Below are 21,092 nucleotides of genomic sequence, written 5' to 3'. Positions count from 1 at the left end.
TCAGCCAATGGGCGCAGCTGTCATTCTGCTCGTCTACTCCACGTGGAGTCCTTGAGCCAATGGGCGCAGCTGTCTTTCTGCTCGTCTACTCCACGTGGAGTCTCAGTCGCATGACTGCAGATACGCTGTTGCCGTACTTTGCAACTTCAATGTGAAGACCGAGGGAAGGTGCTTGTGCGCGGAGGGACGAGGTGGCGTAGAGTATACTAAAGTGCAAGCTATCTTGACAGTGACGTCAGCTGGGACCGCACTACAGGTTGATGCGAAACCATTGTATCACTCCGCGCAGAGCATGAAAGATTCTCTCTGTCACAGTTGTGTCTCAGAGTCCGCAGAGAAAGCACACAGGAGGAACGGAACGTTTTTGTGTACAGCTGATCGAGGGTTGGGTCGGGTGGGAGGTGGGGGTAGCAAGGACTGCTCGACTTCTGACACCCTGTCAATGTTGCCAAACTTACATGGACGAAAGGTCAATTGAGTTCGAGTGTGTCTGTTGTTTGTCCCGAAATGAAGGGCAAAACCGTACATAGTGAGAGCCGAGAGGTGATTTCGAATGTTGTTAAATTTCTTGACAACGAAGCGAGAGAAGGATGTTACACGTTTCCGGTCAATCAAACTACAAAGCGTGCGGCGGCTGCAGTTCAAATGTCGGACACTTTCATTAAGAAAATTAGAAAGGAAGGAAATTCCGGGGGGAAATTTACGACAACAGGTCTGCCGAAAAGCATAGAATTGTTGTAGACGACTTTGACAAGTGTTTGATTAGAAGAACTATTGGTAATTTTTATACAGTTGAACATGAAGTGCCAACAGTAAAAAAAAAGTGCTTTCGAAATTAAAGAAAGAAATTAATTTTCGGGGTAGTCGTGAAACTCTTCGCTACATTATTTGCAATGACTTAGGATTATATAGTATTATATATTATATAGTATATAATATATATAGTATTATATATTAGTTATATCAGCTAATCAAAACCAACAAAAATCCCCCGCAATATCGGGTCGACACTCTTGCAGCAGAAAACGGCCACACCGTATTTCGTCTTCCACCTTATCATTGCGATCTAAACCCTATTGAGTATGTTTGGGGTATCATAAAGGGTCGTATTGCATCACAAAATGTGGATCGTAATTTGGGCAGAGTACTGGAAGTTGCAAGAGAAGAATTTCAGAACTTTCCCAAAGAAGAATGGAAAAGGTCTTGCGAAAAGTAAAGGCAAAACAAGTTAGCGCCTCTGACCTGGTACCTCCAATCGCCGCCACTGTCTCTAAGGATATAATTATAATTAATAATTAAATTGAAGATAAAATCTGTTTCTTAGATGGTAATATTTACTATCGCATAGTAAGAATCACAACCATGACAATAGATTTTATTGTCATTAATTATTTAAATCGGGAATCGTCACGAACGCTATCCATACTTCTTCAACCACTGACCGCGCCATCCTGAACGTCGTGTTTTGCGGCAGGTCCGCCAGAATTTCATCTGTCAGAGAACAGCTGTGAGGCATCGTGGCAACAGCGTGCCATTTGAGAGCAGAGAAAGAGAAAAGAATTTCCCCCATATTCTCGTCTGCTGCCGTTCACCGTGACAGAAACAAGTGGGGGTGGATTTTAGTTCGCATATTTTCCGAGGTTTTTTTCTTCTTTGCTGAGCAGTATATATAATTTTAACTTCGACTTGTAACAAAATAATCGTGCCGAACACTCTACATTTCAACAAGTTTTTAAGTACCTAATATTTTTAACACATTTATATGCTCTGTATACGCTGTAACGTGTTTTCATTAAGGAACTATATTTTTGTGCTCAAGCCTTGCGAACTTTCCGTTCAAAGGCGCGTTGCCATCTCGTATTCATTATCCGATTCCGTTCATTTTCTTGTATTTATACATCGTGCTCGTTTTAATTGCTCTTTATTTTACATGATTCCATTCTAAAAGAAACCTCGCATCGCGACATGTTGGACTTCCTTCCCTTGCATTTCAAACTATTGAAATTCTTACCCTTGTTTGTCTTTTTTCTTAGTGCAGACAGTGAAAGTATCAACGATGGAACAGTGAATGAATGAATGAGTAAAACGTTTTGGATGCGTCGGCACTTACGGCCATTTTGCACCCTTATGAGTACACGAGGAAAAATCGTCTTATCGAAAACTCTTACCTTATTGTTAAAAAGGAGCGTTGAAGAGTCCCTAGAAAGGTCGAAAGTGCAAGATTGTAAAGGACAGAACAAACAACACATTAAAAAACTTCCTCATAGACAGTGTAAAAGTCACGCTCTTCTCAAAGAGCTAATACCAGGGTTGTTCAGGGTCCAGAAATTCTAAATAAATTAAATTCCGGTCCGGGAGAGAAAATCAGCAAGCGTAAATCTGGACCGTAAACCATTTTTTTTGTCTTTCTAGTACGTATTTGAATTCGGTCCCGGAACCTTTTTTTCCGGATGAATTTAAATACTGCTCAAGTTCGGTGTTCAAATGAAACAATACGCAACTTGGATCGAATTTAAATTTTGTAGAAAAATGTCCTGTTACAGAACCCAATAGAATTTATAGATTCGACTTTTAACAACCTGCTAAAAGCATTTGGTAAAACATTGTCATCATCTCCCAACCTGGATGATAAATCTTTGGGAAGGCTAAAACTGTGAGGAAACTAAAATAGACAATCAATAAGAATATGCCGAACACATTACACAGTTGAAATCCGGAGCTGCTTGAAATCTTTGTGACCACTGGTACAGCTCACCGGTCACGAGAAGATCCCCAAATGAGGGGCGAGAACGTGCGGAGGGACCGGGGAAGACCGTTCTATTTGCAGATTTTAGGGGTAGCAGGAAGTCTTCTGCTGCGGTCATTGTCGTTGTGGAAGTGCTTGTGCGTGGGTGTTTAATTGCGATTTTTGGGGCGATTTTGCGTGGTTTTCGTGGTGTTTTAAGAGTTATGGCAGGTGTAAGGAGGAAAAGTGCTACTGTGCATAGCGGAGATTATCAGCAAAGTTATTGAATTCTGAGATCGTGAATCTGAAGAAAAGAAACCTGTCAATTACGCAGAGCACCAAGCGTGCGTCTGCAGCCATAGGTTTGTCGGAGCCGACAATCAAGAGGATTCGGAAAGAATCGCTTGAACGGAAGGATCGGCCACCGACGAGAAAACTTGTTTCCCCAGGAAATATTAGGAAAACACCACTTCATCGTAATGTGACTCTCAATGATTTTGACATGAATGTCATCATGAATTCAATTCGTTTTGAATTATGAATTTGTTTATTTCTCATTGGTTGCTGTTTTTTTTTCTTTTCAGTGAACAGAATATTTTTGTATTGCTTATCCTGTACATTATTTAGCCGTGTTGTGTCGGAAACGTTCGAATAAAAGAAATTATCAACAATGTCGATATGAATCAATCAGCCCAAAAATGTCCATGCCAAACCTAGATCGACAAAGTAATGTTTGCCATTGTTGACATTTCTTAACTCTGCACATTGTAAGTGTAAATAAATGTTCCCTATTTTTCTTTGCCATTTTCTTCGAACGCCAGTGCTGTAACAGCCAATTCCGTCGTTAAAAGTATCTCAAACATTGTAGTTAGTACAATCGTCAGGTTCTTTTTTAAAAAAATCAATAGAAAAAATCTGTGTACTCTGTCAAGAAATCAACACCAGATTGACGATGATCATACCTTGACCGCTAATGTGGATACCCCTTGGCCGTGCGCGGACCGTGATTTGAGCGTAGATGTGAATCAAGCCTTACAGATTACAGCGAGACCAAAGCGCTTGCTTCCGACCCAGGGTGCACTCCCCAACGTTAATAGTGGAGTCGCCTGCCCCTACGTCACTTGATTTCCGGCAGGGAACTTCTCCTGAGCGGTGAGCTGTACTGTCGTTAAAAGCAATCGAATAGCTAAGTAGAAACATTTTCTTGGCGATTGAGGCCCGAATTTGTTGATGCTAATTTAATCATGAGTATTCAATGGTAGAAACAGTATATTTCCGTGCGTACCTTTGAATTCCACGGTGGTCGAAATCTGATCCGTCCACACCTGATTCTCGGCGCGGCAGGTGTAGTTGCCGCTGTCCGAGGGCTCGGGGCAGCTGATGACCAGGCGGCAGATCCCGTCCGGAAGCTGCCTCTGCTGGAAGCGGCTGCTGGGGCGGACCAGCGTCCCGTCCTTCAACCACGTGATCTTCGGCTGCGGCTGGCCTCGAACACGGCACTCCAGAGTCAGTTCGTCGTCGGCGTACTGGTAACAGTCTGCAAGCGAAAATGGAAATATTATTCATGAGTAATTCCAGAGGTGACAGACTGACACTTTAGAGGCAGTTTATGTACATTTTTTCTTCGTATATGATTCATGAAACATACAATGAAAAAATAAAACCCAGGAAATTTACAAGTAGTCTTACTTGTTGCATAGCAAAATGTATTCAAATGTATTCTGCCAGAACTGCATAGAAATAAAGTCCAAGGTAACAGACTGACAAAATTGGCAACCTATGAATCTTGATTCTCTGAACAAAGTTAGTGGAATAGTACTGAATGAGGTAATTTCTTATAGATATACTTTCGAAACGCATGTACTGTACATTCAAAATCTAAACGTTTTGTCTTTAAAACAATGTAAAGTACATTTTTCTTCATTGATATAATTATAATTTTGACCATTAAGGTTGCCTTTTCTGCAATTGTTCTCATTATTTCCATTGGTACTGTACGTAAGTCGTGCGATATGGAAAAGCAGTGAAGTGTCTTAAATAATAAGTAAATAAACAATAACTAATTAATGAAAGCACTGTGTGTATGTATGTATAACCTATATCCTTATTGATAGCGACTAAAATTAATACTACTGTTATGTTATTATTCCTTTTTCGCACTTCTGCTTATTACTCTAACATATTGAAAGGTAATGTCAATACTTATCAAACACATTGTACGTTAATAACGTATTATCAAAATTAGATAATGAAAAAGACAGTAACAAAATCAGCAAAATCATAATACCTGTATAAGTAGTAATTTCTTTACTAATCTATACAGGTAAGTATCTAGAGAACAGAAAACAAAATTCCCGTGCCTGATTTCAAATTATTTGTGATTTCTGTGATTTTTGTTATTTAACGTCTCATTTCTTGCGTAAGGTGCAATATCATAAAGCCTGGATGTTGCAGTGAGAAACCTACCTTTCGAGCAAGAGAACAATGAATGGATGAAAATTAGGGGTGCTGGCCTGAATAAAAGGGGTACAGAAGCACCTCCTCTCAACCCCTGGCGTCGCCAATGGTAGACACATTTATAATAGCTTTATAGTTATTGATCTTTTAAAAAAGTAAAGTGCTCCCCTGTGCTTTGCACCACGCCATGAAGGCGTATAGGGGTGTGGAGTTAGGGCTCCACACATTCTTGAACACGGCCGAAGGTGGAGGTGATGCGATCAGCACCACGCCCCTGGCCGCCTTTATCCCCCAGAGTTTCCTCCAGGTATACCCACTTTATAAGACGCTGGGTGGGCGCCGGAGCCGCTTGAACAGGTGGAAAAAATCCCGGTTCTTCCCCGCCAGGGATTGAAATATAGGTCTCTTGCTTGGTAGTCAAACGCCCTAACGACTTTTTTTTTTAATTCACATTTTAATAACATACATTCATGTTTACAATTATCATCATTTTCTGAAGGAACCAAGGTCATTACATTTTTATTGACCTTGTATTCTTACTTTTGTTTAAAAAGAACTACATGAATATAATTTGCGTATAAGTTTTTTTTGTTCCATATATCTTGTACTGTGGCATATTCTCTACAGAATATTTTATAGTCAGTCACATTACCTTTATTTGCATACCCGAATACAATAAAGGTTGCTATTAACCATTGCAACGATTTCTGTTTTGTTGCTGGAAAATATAAGCATGCTGGTCGTGATACATATTCAAAGTGTACATCTTTACTAGGGATACGACATATACTACTGATGCATACCATGATGCTTCCATTTTTTTCACATGTAGTTAGTTTGTGTTGCATCGTATCCATCACATTACATTCTAAGCAGACCTGGTCATCACTGAAACCATGTCTGCGTCTTTTTGCCTTACAATCTATAACGACAGAGCTACCACGTCTTCATAGTTATTGATTTACCACAAGAAACTCGACTGTTGTGTCAGGAGCTCGGGTTCGAATCCCGGCTTGGGAGCGGGTATTATTCGTGATTGTTCCTTCATCAATTTCATCATTCATCATCACCGTCGCGATTATCCAAAAGTGGCAGAAAAGGCGAAGTAAAATAAACCCAATCAAACAATGGTTAAATGTTGCCGGCATCCGGTCCACACCGCAACCGGCAGATGCAGCCGCGATCCCCGATTGAGAACACGCCGTAAAGGCGGTAAAACAGAAATATTTCCCACCGTGCAGTTTAAAGTGAAGCTCTTACCTTGAATGGTCTTGGTGAATGTAGGGGGGAAGGGCGCCGGTTCGAATCCCGCGTACACCCTGAGATCCGCGCTGGAGCTGTTTTCCCCGTGGACGTTCTTGACGACGCACGTGTACTCCGCAGTGTCGGTGCTGGAGGCTGCGAGGACCTCTAGGCTAGCGAGGCCGTTCTCGTACCTCGTGTGGTACTTGTTGACGTCGTAGGGCAGCGGGAAGCCGTTCTTCAGCCACTCCACCTGGGGCTCCGGGCTGCCCAGGATGCTGCACGTCAGCTTGATGTTGGAGCCTTGAGCTGCCGTGCGGTCGGTCAGCCGCGTGCAGAACTTGGGCTTCTTCCTGTAGTCTCGGCGAGCAGGCTGGAAAGAGACATCGACTCTTCTTACTGTTTCGAGCATAGGCGTACAGATGGAAAGGGGGGGGGGGGATTACCAGACTGGTGAGGGTGGGGAATGCAAATCTTAACCTACACATATACATACACACAAATATTATTAGATTGTACACATATTCATGATGTTATTAAACATAAAAGATATTACTAAATATTTAGAAATATATTATTATTAAAATTTGAATTAAAAAAATTTGGGTGCGTCAGCACTGAGGCTATTTTGCACCCGTCACACTATACGGGGTCCAGCTCCTTATCATAAGATAAATAAAAGCGTGTCTGAAAACTAAAATGTCCTTACCTTGGTTAAAAGATGAGGCTAAAAAGGGCGCTCGGCACAAATAAAGACAAAACACAGGACGACACAGAATTATACTGGAAATGGAGCCAGTCATCAGAGCCTCGTTAGTCTGGAGCCCAGGGTTTACTACGTGGAAGGAGCACCCCTTACACCCCAATATATTATTATGAAATACATATAAAGTAATATATCTGACTTAATTCTAAAAATGTTATATATAAAGTAGGTACAGACAAATTCCTTTATTTACTGGTTAAATATGTCAATAAATTCAAAATTGTTGGAATAGTTGTATTATGTGCAAGTTTTTGTTTACCTTTGTATTTTGAGTACATATAAATCAACTAGATTTCACAGTTATTCTTGTCTTGCATTCTTCTTTTACTGTTATCGTAATTGGTATAGATTTTTAAATGATACTTGAAAGAGATATAAGAGAGAAAGCATTTGACACCCACAACCACACTACTTTGTCTGTGTTCTTGATACAATCCTTTGTAAAAATATTTGAAGTTAAAACTAATTTCTTATCTTTTGTTCTTGTAACAAACACTCTCGCCCCCCGGGAATTTTGAGAGAATTATTGTTGGTGGGAGGAAATCCTCACTGTTCCCCCCATGATTTCGGACCCTGGTGCCAGGGGTGCCTTGGCACCTGCTAATGTACCCCACAAAAATAATAATGTAGAAACTACCATACAAATACAGATAATAATATCACTCTTTAAAAAAGTAAGGAATTTCGTTTCATTTGACTCAGACCCTTACTAGCAGGAAGACTGAAGAAAGTTTTGGAAATAATTTAAAAGCTAAATTTTATTATCTTTAGACTTAACATAATTGAAAAAAACAAACTGATTTCTTTGAATTATGAAAACACGTTCGATTAAGCTTTTCGGTAACAGCGAACAAAAAAAAATTGGTAGCCTTTACTAAATTTGATAGTTTTGACTTTTTTTTGGCAACACCAAGCAAATGTGCAAGATTACTAAAAATAATTTGGTTCTGGGAACAAATATTTGTTTAATTCCTACCAGAAATAGTATTCGGAAAAAACTTTGTTTCTCTGTTTCTGGACAACTCTAGGCTAGAGCACAAAATAGGCACCCATCGTTTGGGGGAGGAGGATATGAAGAACAATATCATTGGTCACTCATTGGATGACGTAGGCGAGTTCGCTGCCAACATTAAATTAATACCTTTTGTTTGTACACACTTGAAACTAAACACCATATATTGGAAAGAGATTTTTCCACCGAGGCACTACTTTCTGTTATGTCTTCGTATATTACTAAAGGGTGTCCCAAAAGTAACGCAGGATTTAATTTAAGGAAAAAAAACATTTAGTTGGCAAAGTTATTACATTATATGAAAGAGTGAACATTCCCTTTAAATGCGGAAGAGAATATCTGACAAAATGTCCTCCACGACGCATTTGACACTCGAATTCTTTTTACAATATTCTGAATCACTTTTTCGCATAACTGTGGCTCAATGCCGTCGATAGCTCATTGAATTCCTGCTTTCAATTCAGGAATCGTTGTTATCTTCGCAGCATAAACTTTGGACTTAATGAATCCCCAGAAGGGAAAGATCGTACGGTGTGAGGTTGTTACATTTGGGGCGCTTCTCCTATCGAAAATGCCACGTAATTTGCTTACTTGTAACGAATTTTAACGATCCTCACTCGCTCCTTCGTCATGTAACGCTCCATATTGACTAACCGCAATGTTTTTCCTACAACACGTGACCTCTCAGAACGCTGCCAACCCCGCGGGGATAAAAATGGCGCACAATTAAAATCCTGCGTTACTTTTGGGACACCCTTGTAAAGTCCGAAACGTAATGCTTACTTCATTTGTTTCCTGAGCTGCAGCGTCCCTCACTCTCGTCCCTCGACTGGCGGACCCTTTGGCTCTTGAAGCCGAGGAAGCATCGGTTGAGATGTCGTCCACTTCACTGGCCGTGGCTTGCCGACTCCTGCTTGGTCGTATGGAAACAGCGTCCCTAGGGATGTCCTCCATTCCCGACAGACTGTCGTCTCCGTGATCACGAGATCTCACTTTGGCGCGACGAACCTCGTCCAGCGTGGAAGTGGTTGTTACTGAAGCACTGTACGTGGATGTTGTCTCGGAATCTGTTGACCTCCTTCTTCTCCTCTCAGTTTCTGCCCTTCCTTTCCTTCCATCTTCTTCCTCCTCTCTTCTTAACTTCCTGCCTTCCGCATCCTTCTTCTCTGACTTTTGGGAATCGCTTAGTTTCTGTTGAGATTCATCTTCTCTTCTTCCCTCCCTTGCTTCCAACTTTTTCTCAGACATTGCCTTGGTATCCTTTTCCTCGCTTGGTCTCCTTTTCTCCCCAGACATTCTTCTCTTTCTCTCCTCCCCTAGTTTGGTTTTCAGCTCTGCTTTCTCCTTTCTCAATTTTTCTTCCGCATCTACCTCTTCCTTCCTTCTTCGATCGGTATCATCCTGGTCTTTCTTGCACTCAGTTTCAGCCTTTCCTCTTTTCGGTTTCTCTTCTTCTTGTTTCTTCTTTTCGGATATTTTCTTTTCACTTTCGTCATCCATCTTCTTATCCTCAATCTTCTCCTTTTTACGCTCAGTATCAGCCTTTTCCCTTTTCACTTTCTCTTCTTCAAGTTTTTTCTTCTCATCAGCTTCTTTTCTCTTTCCCTCATCATCTTTCTTCTTTTCTTCTTCCTTCTTTTTAAGTTGAGCTTCAGCCTTCTCCTTCTTCACTTTCTCTTCTTCCTGTTTCTTCTTTTCCTCAGTCTCCTTTTTCTTTGTCTCCTGATTCTTCTCTTCTTCTTCCTTCTTTTTTCGTTCAGCTTCAGCCTTTTCCTTTTTCAATTTTTCGTCTTCTTGTTTCTTCTTTGTCTCTTCTGTCTTCTTTTCATCTTCTTCCTTCTTCTTGCGTTCAGCTTCAGTCTTTTCCTTTTTCACTTTCTCCTCTTCCTGCTTCTTCTTCTCCTCAGCCTCTTTCTTCTTTGTCTCCTCTTTCTTCTTCCTCTCGTCTTCTTCCTTCTTTTTGCTTTCAACTTTAGCCTTTTCCTTTTTCAATTTTTCCTCCTCCTCCATCTTCTTCTTTTCATCTTCTTCCTTCTTCTTTCGTTCAGCTTCGGCCTTTTCCTTTTTCACTATCTCTTCTTCCTGTTTCTTCTTTTCCTCGGCCTCTTTTTTCTTTGTCTCCTCTTTCTTCTTACTCTCGTCTTCTTCCTTCTTTTTGCTTTCAACTACAGCCTTTTCCTTTTTCAACTTCTCCTCCTCCTCCATCTTCTTCTTTTCACCATCTTCCTTCTTCTTACGTTCAGCTTCAACTTCTTTTTTCCTTCTCTCGTCCTCCTCTTTCTTCTTCTTTTCATCTTCTTCCTTTTTCTTACGTTCAGTTTCAGCCATTTCCTTTTTCAATTTTTCTTCTTCCTGTTTCTTCTTCTCTTCAGCCTCTTTTTTCTTTCTTTCGTCATCCTCTTTCTTCTTCTTTTCATCTTCTTCCTTCTTTTTACGTTCAGCCTCAGCCTTTTCCTTTTTCACTTTCTCTTCTTCCTGTTTCTTCTTTTCCTCAGCCTCTTTCTTCTTTGTCTCCTCTTTCTTCTTCCTCTCGTCTTCTTCCTTCTTTTTGCTTTCAACTTCAGCCTTTTCCTTTCTCAACTTCTCCTCCTCCTCCATCTTCTTCTTTTCATCTTCTTCCTTCTTCTTTCGTTCAGCTTCGGCCTTTTGCTTTTTCAGTTTTTCTTCTTCTTGTTTCTTCTCTTCAGCCTCCTTTTTCTTTCTCTCGTCCTCCTCTTTCCTCCTCTTTTCCTCTTCTTCCTTCTTCTTACGTTCAGCCTCTGTCTTTTCCTTTTTCAGTTTTTCTTCTTCCTGTTTCTTCTTTTCCTCAGCCTCTTTTTTCTTTGTCTCCTCTTTCTTCTTCCTCTCGTCTTCTTCCTTCTTTTTGCTTTCAACTTCAGCCTTTTCCTTTCTCAACTTCTCCTCCTCCTCCATCTTCTTCTTTTCATCATCTTCCTTCTTTTTGCGTTCAGCTTCAGCCTTTTGCTTTTTCAGTTTTTCTTCTTCTTGTTTCTTCTCTTCAGCCTCCTTTTTCTTTCTCTCGTCCTCCTCTTTCCTCCTCTTTTCCTCTTCTTCCTTCTTCTTACGTTCAGCCTCAGCCTTTTCCTTTTTCAACTTCTCCTCTTCTATCTTCTTCTTTTCATCTTCTTCCTTCTTCTTACGTTCAGCTTCAGCCTTTTCCTTTTTCAGTTTTTCTTCTTCGAGTTTCTTCTTCTCATCAGCTTCTTTTTTCTTTCTCTCGACTTCTTCTTTCTTCCTCTTTTCATCATCTTCCATCTTTTTGCGTTCGGCTTCAGCCTTTTCCTTTTTCAGCTTTTCTTCTTCTAGTTTCTTCTTTTCTTCAGCCTCTCTTTTCATTCTCTCGTCCTCCTTCTTCTTCTTTTCATCATCTTCCTTCTTTTTGCGTTCAGCTTCAGCCTTTTCCTTTTTCAGTTCTTCTTCCTGTTTCTTCTTCTCTTCGGCTTCTTTTTTCATTCTCTCCTCCTCCTCTTTCTTTTTCTTTTTATCATCTTCCTTCTTTCTATTTTCAGCTTCAGCCTTTTCCTTTTTCAGTTTCTCTTCTTCTTGTTTCTTTTTCTCTTCAGCCTCCTTTTTCTTTCTCTCGTCCTCCTCTTTCTTCTTCTTTTCCTCATCTTCCTTCTTCTTACGTTCAGCCTCTGTCTTTTCCTTTTTCAGTTTTTCTTCTTCGTGTTTCTTCTTCTCATCAGCCACTTTTTTCTTTCTCTCCTCCTCCTCCTCTTTCTTCTTCTTTTCATCATCTTCCTTCTTTTTGCGTTCGGCTTCAGCCTTTTCCTTTTTCAGTTTTTCTTCTTCCTCTTTCTTCTTCTCTTCAGCTTCTTTTTTCTTTCTCTCATCATCCTCTTTCTTCTTCTTTTCCCCTTCTTCCTTCTTCTTTTCCTCTTCTTCCTTTTTCTTACGTTCAGCTTCAGTCTTTTCTTTTTTCAATTTATCTTCTTCCTGTTGCTTCTTCTTTTCTTCCTCTTCCTTCTTCTTACGTTCCATTTCAGCTTTTTCCTTTTTCAACTTCTCTTCCTCCTGCTTCCGTTTCTCTTCAGATTCTTTTTTCTTTCTCTCGTTTTCCTCTTTCTTCAATTCTTCTTCTTCCTTCTTCTTGCGTTCACTCTCAGCCTTTTCCTTTTTCAGCTTCTCTTCCTCCTGTTTCCTTTTCTTTTCTTCCTCTTCCTTCTTTCTATGTTCAGCTTCTGCCTTTTTCTTATTCAGTTTTTCTTCTTCCTGTTTCTTCTTAGCTTCTGTCTCCTTTTTCATTCTCTCATTCTCCTCTTTCTTCTTCCTTTCTTCCTCTTCCATCTTTCTGCGCTCAGCTTCAGCCTCTTCCTTTTTCAACTTATCTTCCTCTTGTTGCTTGTTCTCCTTAGCTACTGTTTTCTTTCTCTCGTCATCCGCTTTCTTCTTCCTTTCCTCTTCCTCTTTATTCCTGCTTTCAACCTCCGTTTTTTCCTTTTTCAACTGTTCTTCCTCCTGTTCCTCTTTCTTTCCATCTTCTTCTTTCTTCTTGCTATCAGTTTCAGTCTTCTCCTTTTTAAGTTTTTCTTCTTTCTGTTTCATTTTCCCTTCTAATTCTTTCTTGGCTTTGTCGTCTTTTTTCTTCGTCTTTTCCTGTGCAGTTCTATCTTTACTGTCAGCATTTTCCTCTTTGGCTTTTTCTTGTTCGTGTTTCCTCTTCTCTTCAGTTTCCTTCATCGTTCTATCTTGTTCCTCTTTGCGTTCTGCTTCAGCCTTTTCCTTCCTCAGATTTTCTTCTAGTGCTAATTTTTCTTCACCGCCTTCTTTTTCTGTTGTTTTCTGTTTTGTCACTGTCTTCTCTTCTTTTGATTTTTTACGATCAGCCTCAGCTTTAACTTTTGCTAGTTTTTCTGTTTCTTGCCTGTCTTCCTCTTGAGATTGTCTGCTGCTTACAATTTTCTCATCTTCTTCAATGATTTCTACAGTGTCTGTCTCAGGACCTGAGATTACCTTTAGAGCTTCCTTTGCGGAATCAGTTAGCTTTTTAGCAATGTCTGTTATCTTCTGCATAATCTCCATTTCCTGCTCGCCTTCCAACAAGCTTCTCTCCGAAGCCTCTTCGGTTGTTCTTGCTCCTTCCACACTGACTTTTTGTGCTTCCATTACTTGTTGCTTAACCGCAGTAGCTTCTTTCAAGGACGATTCTAATGTTGTTTGCTTTCCTGTTGCCTTTGTAACAGAACTTGCTTCGGACAGGGAAACAGCTCGTTCGACAGCCACTTGTTCTTGTGAGGCAACAGCCTCCTTGGCCATCTCTGACTTTACAGCCGCTGTTTGACGAAGCTTTGATAAACTTTCTACATTTGACATTGTAGCTGCATCTTCAAGAGATTTTTGTTCTTCCAGTAGCAGCGCTTCTTGTGGGGTAATGTCCTTCAGACTTCCTTCTGTTGTCAAAGATTTTGTCAGAGATAATGAATCAGGTTCTGCCTGCAAAGCTTGGTGCATTTCGATGGTAGCGGCATGGTGTAGTGTTGCCTCTGATTCAGATGCTATTTCCTCCAGCTTTGACATGCTTTCAACATCAGAGAGGGTTTCTGCTTCACCTTGGAGTGCTTCTTGCTTAGAGACGGCTGCTGCGACAAGAGGAGATACCTGTTTCACAACGCCTACTGTAGAACTTTCGGATTTACTGGCCGAGAGCGTTCCTGCTTCCGACAGAACTTGCTGTTCTTCTGAAATCGCTATACCCCTCTGCTTCTCTTGACCAACGCGAGCTACAGTGGCCAGTTCTTCTAGGTTCGTTTTATCAGACATTGTTCTTAATTGGTTTTCTAGCAGCTCCTGTTGCTGAACAGTAGCCAAGCCTCTCTGCTGTTCCTCGAGAGATTTTGCAGACGTCAACAGGTTGCCAATTGTAGTGGCTTCAGAGATGCTTTGAACATTTCCTTCCAACAATTCCTGTTGCTGGACAACAGCAAAACCATTTTGAGCTTCCTGTCCCGTTTTCGCCAATGTAGCCACACCCGAGATGCCAGCTCTGTCAGACAGAGACTCAATGTTGCCTTCCAATGTTGTCTGCTGAACACCCTGCACGGCTGTTTGGAGTTCCTGGACAGGGCGTGCCAGTGTGGCCAGCTGTGATACGCTTGTTTTCTCCTGGATCGATTCCCCAACATCCTCCAGCACGCCCTGTTCTTGTTTCATTGCAAATGCCATGTGGGATTCTTGCGTGCTCGCGGCTAGTGTTGCCAACTCTGAAACTCTAGTTCTCTCCGAAAGAACATCAGGACTTTCTTCGAGTAAGTGTTGCTGTTGTACGACAGCGATTCCTTTTGCGGTTTCTGTTAAGGATTTGGCTTGGGTTAGGTCGTGCCCCGCTTTGACTCTCATTGACTCCACGGTGCCTTCCATGATCTCTTGGTGCTCGATAACTCCAAGAGCTCTTTCGGATTCTTCAGTGCTGCTCGCTAGGGTACCAAGGTCGGCCATGCTTGTTCTGTCCGATAAAGGTTCTGCCGTGCCCTCAAGAGCTTGCTGCTGCTGAAGGACCACCCCTTGCCTCAGAGAGAGCTTGGCTTGAGCTTCCTGCTCCAGTCTCTTCAGCGACTCGTCCTCCGAGAGCGAGAGGCCAGCGGACAGAACGTCTTGCTGCTCCACAATGGCCGCCACTTGGTAAGCAGGGACTTGCTTCATCTTTGCAGACTCCTTCAGCTTCCCGGCGCTAGGCTGTTCGGACATTGCTTGCAGACCCTGGCTGAGTATGTTCTGCTCCTCTGCCTCCGCGACTCTCATACCGCTGGTACTCTCCCTGGCGCTTGCAAACGTCTCTATCTTGGACAGGGTGTCTTGGTCTGACAGCTGTCCCACCGCGTCTGTGTAAATGCTGGGTTCGTCAACGTCCGCTACCCCCATCACCCTCGACGCTTCAACTTCTTTTGCCTTGGCCTTCGAGGCTTCCTCCTGAGACAGCGAGGAGGCCTCGTGGAGTTGCAGTACTCTCTCCTCCCTCACTGCCACCCCCTTGGCGGACACCTCCGCCTCTTTTGCCTTGGTAGACAGGCTGTAGAAGCTATCCTCGGAGCTTCTCAACCTACCCTCCTCGCTCCCTACCTCCCTTTCTTCAATCTGTATAGCCTCGTAAATCGAAGCTGCTTTCTCGTCAGCCTTCTCCTGTATCTTGGACAGCGGCTGCCTATCGGACAGCTCCTCCAGGCGCCCAGAGAGGACATCTGGCTCGAGAACCTTCACGGGTTCCTGTAGAGAATACTGGACCGTCTTGGGAATGGTCTTCTCGTAGAAGTCGTCCACATTGTCGTAAGGGACTTCCGGCGGTGTCTGGACATCGTCTGTTATGGAGAGGTCCTCCAAGTCGGCCTCGGTGCGGAGGTCGTCGTCCAGACCTGTGCGAGCCGTCTCGAAGCCCTCTGCCGAAACGTCAATGAGCACAGCCTCCATGAGAAGATTGCCAGATGTGGAGGTTTCTTTGACGAATCTCAGTGCGGGCAGTTCCACCACATTGTGTTCTATAAATAGGAAGAAAAAACATGTTATGGGAAAGTGCATGGTATTATATGTTATTTTGTAAGTACTGTTAATCCACTCTACATGGTAACCACCAGATGTCTTATTTTTAAAAAATAATGGATCATCAGAGAGAGAGAGAGAGAGAGAAAGAGAGAAAGGGTCACTATAAAAATATAAACACTTGAATAATATGAAAAGATAATATACATTCAAATAGACAAAGAAAATCACGTTCTATTTATTATCCCTTCTGTAACAACTAAATTAATGCAAATAAGCATGCGACTCGTATCCTATTGATTGTACCAACAGCTACGAACAATGTATTCATGAATAAAGTAACGCCATGAAGATTATGCAAATATTGGAGAATAGAATACAAAAGAAAGGAAGAAAGAGATTGCACTCAGACAGAAAGAAACTACGGGAGTGCGGACTAAAACATGAAGACAGCGTATACAACACAAGAAAGGACAGAAATAAGTTCAAAGAAATAGTATTTAAAAGTTATGAAGCATGCGAGAATGTGCATTTATTGGAAAATAAATAATATTGAAGAGAAGGAATGTAAAGTTTTCTTAACTTCAAAAGCAATGAAAACAAACATTGAGAGAAGTTTTCTACAGCCAATATAAAATCAATTCTAACATTTCTCCTTGCAAATCCACCTAAGGCCCAATCTAGTGTGTTCGGTGAAAAAGCGCTTGAAAAAATGCAATTTTTACAGGAGGCAGTTATTATTGTTCATTTTCTTAATAGGAAACATTACAGACATGATATGCATGTTTGGAATCTTCACACGTGTTCAGTATAAAATCATACTGATAATATTTTCTTTGATTCAGAAAACAGCAGTATTTGACTAAAGTGCTTTTTCCCCGAACCTAGAAATATAAGTGTGTGGAATGAATTACTTAAACTCGTTACCTTTCCATTACTGTCGTAACTTTTGAAACACACACAAGTATTGGAATCACACACGTTGCTTTTGGTGGTGTGGTTCATTCTCCCACCATACCACGTGTCCAAGACTCACCCGACACGTGTTCGGAGAGTTCCTCCGCGTACATCTCGACGATCTGCAGCGCCTCCTCCTCGGTGAGGTCGGGCGTCTCGTAGAGCGACACCGAGACTTCCTTGCCGTCGAACGAGAACGAGACCTCGGCCCTCTCGTCCACCGTGAGGGACTTGTCGGTGGCCGGCGTGTCGTAGGTGCTGACCATCTGCGACGTCCTCTCCTCGTGGATGGTGGACAGCGAAGGGTTTCTGGCGATCCGCACGTGGTCCAGCACCGGCTTCTGCTCGGGAGCCCCCTTCACCACCATTCGCTCTGAGGAGAAAAGCACAACACTCTTGCATTATAATAAATTACGTTTGTTTCATTTATTTCCTTGTTTACAATGGCGGAGTTAAGGCATAGGCCTTTTTTTCACTCAACCATTTTTACACTTTGCGCATTTTTTTTCCTTAGTCTGAAATACAGGTGAACTACATGATCACAGATTTAAACATTCTAAAAGTGATAAAAAATAATTATATGTATGATTTCATATTATTATCTATGAGAATCCCAATGGGTGATGTAGCTAATCATCATTCATTCTCATTAACGATGAGAGCACTTGTCATAACGGCAAGTTAAATGCTTGCCAGCAAAGGCACAACTGAAATAAACTAGAAATGGCAAATAGTCACTCGTTGGATTTAAGAACCTCGAACCCGAATCATACATGGCAAGGATTAGGATAAATGCCTGTCTTGACTTAGAAGAATGATGATGAAGTTAATATCGAAGAGTAAAATCAAACTATGATTTATCCAGGCTTGGTAGGTAGTTCACCTAAGTCAGGCAGACTCCTCTCCTTCCCAAATTGCTCTTTCCTGTCTCTAATCCAATCGAAAAGTCAGTCCCCTGCCAGTCTGTCCGCTCCTCTAAACCCTTGTATCTGGAGACTTCCTATACGCTGATACGTGAGTTTTCACCTTCCTATTGTTTACCTGTTGTAAACCTTGTAGCCTCAATATATCAGGAAGTGAAAGTCTGCTTAACACTGGACTGTGCATATTCAAATACCTGAGAGGAGTGGACAGCTGTTGTAAACAAGGGAATGAACCTTGGTGAATTGAAGCTTCCAGGGAAAGTTAAAATAAAATAGAGTTATTGAAGCTTGTTGCTTCTTTTCATTTCCGATATGCCAATGGGTGTATTAAATTTCAAACTATTCTTTTCCCTACGAAAGTGGCAATTTTTATTCATATCTCTATCATAATTATCTTTTATTTACCTTTCCATTGAATTTCCGCGCTCCAGTAAATTTACATTCTTTCATGTAAAATTATATTTTCACTTCATCATTTCATTCTATAAGAAAACGAATATTGCATATTGTCTATTTTCGAATCAAATATTTAAACACAATTTTAATGTAATAATTTGCTTGGAAAATGATTTCGGCAATTTGGATGATTTTTTAAGCATCAAATTAGTTGCCTAATTGAAAGTACCAGCGTCCTATAAACTCGTAATAAAGCCTACACAAGCAACTGACAAGGAACTCCCTGAAGGGCCTTGGAAGGGCCTTGGGCTAGTGCTGAAGCTGTCCCTTCCGAAGCCCGATTCTGCCTCTTCTGTTGGCCACCGATGCGATACATAGAAATCAAAAGTGAATCTTGTGTTAAGTTGACTATATTTCTGATCGAAAATAATGTAAGTTTAAGAATTCGTAATGTGTGCTTTTATGTTTGTTTGTTCGTGACTCGTGAGAAGAGAAGTGCACATACCTTCGAAGCCCAGCAGAGAGGCTGAGCTGGACACGGTGCCCATGCAGTTGTGGGCCTCGCAGGTGTAGGTCCCGAGGCAGCAGGTCCCGTCTTGCCCGGAGATGATCCTGTGGATGTCACCAGGCTTCAGCTCCGCGCCGTCTTTGTACCACTTCAGGACCGGCTGCGGGACGCCGATCACCTGCAGAAAAAATATATAATTTTATTAGGGGCCTGTGGAACATACATTTTTGGTTTGGATGGAATTTTTTTTTAATCCCCTCGCTCGGGACGAGGAAAGTTCGCAATTTCCCGCGTTTTTTTCATTTCTGGATTAATAACTACTTCCAAGAAGTTTCAGTTAAAATGCAGAAAACATCAAGACTTAACCACTTTTAAAAATGACCGTTTGGAATTTCCCGACTGTTCGGCATCCCGCAAAATCAGGATCGAGACGGATATTTTTTCGCGATCCCGAATTTCCGGGATCCCGTACACCCTTAATGATTATTTCTCACCACATATTTATAAACAGCACACTGATTATTCTATAGCAGGTTTAATTAAAATAATTATATATAAATGAAATATTAAAATAAGAAGCAGCATTTGAGTTTTGTTTGAAGTCCACTTTTATGCACAGATGGGCTAATCCGGACTCAACCTATGAAAATAGGATGCGCCTCCACCGGTTATAGGACCCGGACTCCTTGACTGTATCGATGTACTTAAGCATTTGATCAGACTTTATGCATTTTTTGTTTCAGCTGATGCATTTACTGTTCTGTGTATATCTACACCAACAAGAGAATTCAGCATTTGACTGCATCCAGTGGCGTAGCGCAGTTTCCTGCCCCCTCTGCAGAACATTGAACTACCTCGTCACCCTATAGCTAAACGTATCTAAATTAATCTGAAACATGTAACAGGTGTAGACTATGTGGGAAATTTGTCTCAGTTCTTCTTTGAATATGAAAAAGCTTGGGGCCCGTTTGAAAATTTGGCGAGATGGGAAGTTACATTTTAGATACCAAAACCTAAATGAAACCAGCAGAATAGAGAATGTACAAAACAAGTTCCTTCGATTCCTAGGACTGAAAAGAGACGGCGTTTACCCCAAATATACTCCTTATCATACCCTAAAGAAATACTTCAATGTACAATCCCTAGGCGATAGAAGAAACATACATCATTTACTATTCTTACATAAACTTTTAAACAACTCATTAGACTCCTCTCAGCTGCTCTCAGAATTCCTTTTTTTATGTACCATATAATATGGTATGACCACGGAAAGAGCTGTTTCAAGTACCGAGAGCTCAAACAAAGTCAGCCAATGCGGCACCCACTCGGAGAATGTGTAGCTTATATAATGAAATTGCAAAGACATATGACAAGATAGACATCTTCAAAAGTTTTCGAAGGTTCAAAAGGGAAACAGAAACTTACTTCCAACACCAGACTTAACTTTGTTTAGTAGTTCAGTCTCTTTATGTACAGGCGAAAAAGTCCATCCTATTTTTCTTTTCTGTTTTTGTGTTATTTACTAATTATTATCATCGTTTATAAATGTAAGGTGAAGGTCATATGTTTTTCATTGATTATTTTCTTGGTTATCATGTGTAAGTTCTAACCCCAACTGTCAGGTTAATACTTTATACTTCTTTTTCATATCTAATCTTATATTAATTTTTATATTACTGTAACACATATTATCATATTATCAGAGTATTGTACCTTATGAATTATTCTGATTCCATATTTTGTGTACCAAACAGTGTTATAATACAAGACACTGTAAGTGGGCATTTGCCTGTAGTGTCATGTCTTTAAATAAATAAATAAATAAATAAATAAAAACTAATATTAGTGGTAAACGTTCATGAATTACCGAGTTTTATTGGTTATTGCGTCGCAGTGGCGGCGATTGGGTTCCAAAACTGGGGAGGGGGGGCCAAGGGCAGTTTACTTTCCCTTGGTAGATGAGGTTTAGCACAGTGCGGGGGCAACTGCCCCCACTAATCGCCGCCACTCATTGTGCGGCAATAGAAAATAGACTGGTCGAGCAATGAATCTTCCTACTGGATTCATAACTGTAGACAATTGATGCTCTAAAGATTTCGACAAACGGTATATCTATAAAGATGGCAGATGAGGGATTATTTTTCCGAATTTGATACGCTCTGGAATCATTTCTGAGGGCTCACAGATTAAGTTGCCGGCTCCCCTCTGATTGAGCCAGTACGCCTCTGCTTATCATTGCAGACATCGTCTTATGATATGTAACTGGGAACCCACTCGACCACATCCCACATAAAAAAAAAAAAGTTGAAGTTTTTTTGTGGTGCGCGTTGGCTTGTACAATAAAATAAGTCTGTTGATCAGGGTTGTTAAAGGTCGAGGAAATTTAAATAAGTTCAATTCCGGTCCAGGAGAGAAAATCAGCAATTGTGGACCGTAATGAACCTTTTTATTTGTAACGTATTTAAATACGGTCCAGGAACCCTCTTTTCTGAATCAATTTCAATACGGCCCGGGAACTTTTTTTCCGAACCAATTTAAATTCGGTCCGGGAGTATATAACCGTTTCATATTTAAATCATTTCAATTAGGTCCAGGAACCTTTTTTCGGATCAATTTAAATACGGTCCGGGAACCTT

At 41.2% G+C, this 21,092-nt stretch overlaps 1 protein-coding gene across 6 annotated transcripts in view; it reads right to left on the bottom strand.

Moving 5' to 3' along the window:
* Positions 1-21,092, bottom strand: part of LOC145987634 (uncharacterized) — a 529,186-nt gene that overhangs the window by 373,627 nt on the left and 134,467 nt on the right. For all 6 annotated transcript variants that reach the window (XM_083122088.1, XM_083122085.1, XM_083122086.1 and 3 more), the window contains 5 exons: positions 18,454-18,634; positions 16,709-17,002; positions 8,986-15,671; positions 6,443-6,797; positions 4,011-4,262 (listed from right to left, as the gene is read on the bottom strand). In XM_083122088.1, the coding sequence (XP_082978214.1) occupies positions 4,011-4,262; positions 6,443-6,797; positions 8,986-15,671; positions 16,709-17,002; positions 18,454-18,634 (7,768 nt within the window). The remainder of the gene's footprint in view (positions 1-4,010; positions 4,263-6,442; positions 6,798-8,985; positions 15,672-16,708; positions 17,003-18,453; positions 18,635-21,092) is intronic.

Source organism: Lepisma saccharinum, chromosome 5, assembly GCF_977018435.1.
Source record: "Lepisma saccharinum chromosome 5, izLepSacc3.1, whole genome shotgun sequence".
NCBI classification, from domain to species: Eukaryota; Metazoa; Arthropoda; class Insecta; order Zygentoma; family Lepismatidae; genus Lepisma; species Lepisma saccharinum.
This window is presented reverse-complemented; position numbering and strand designations above follow the sequence as displayed.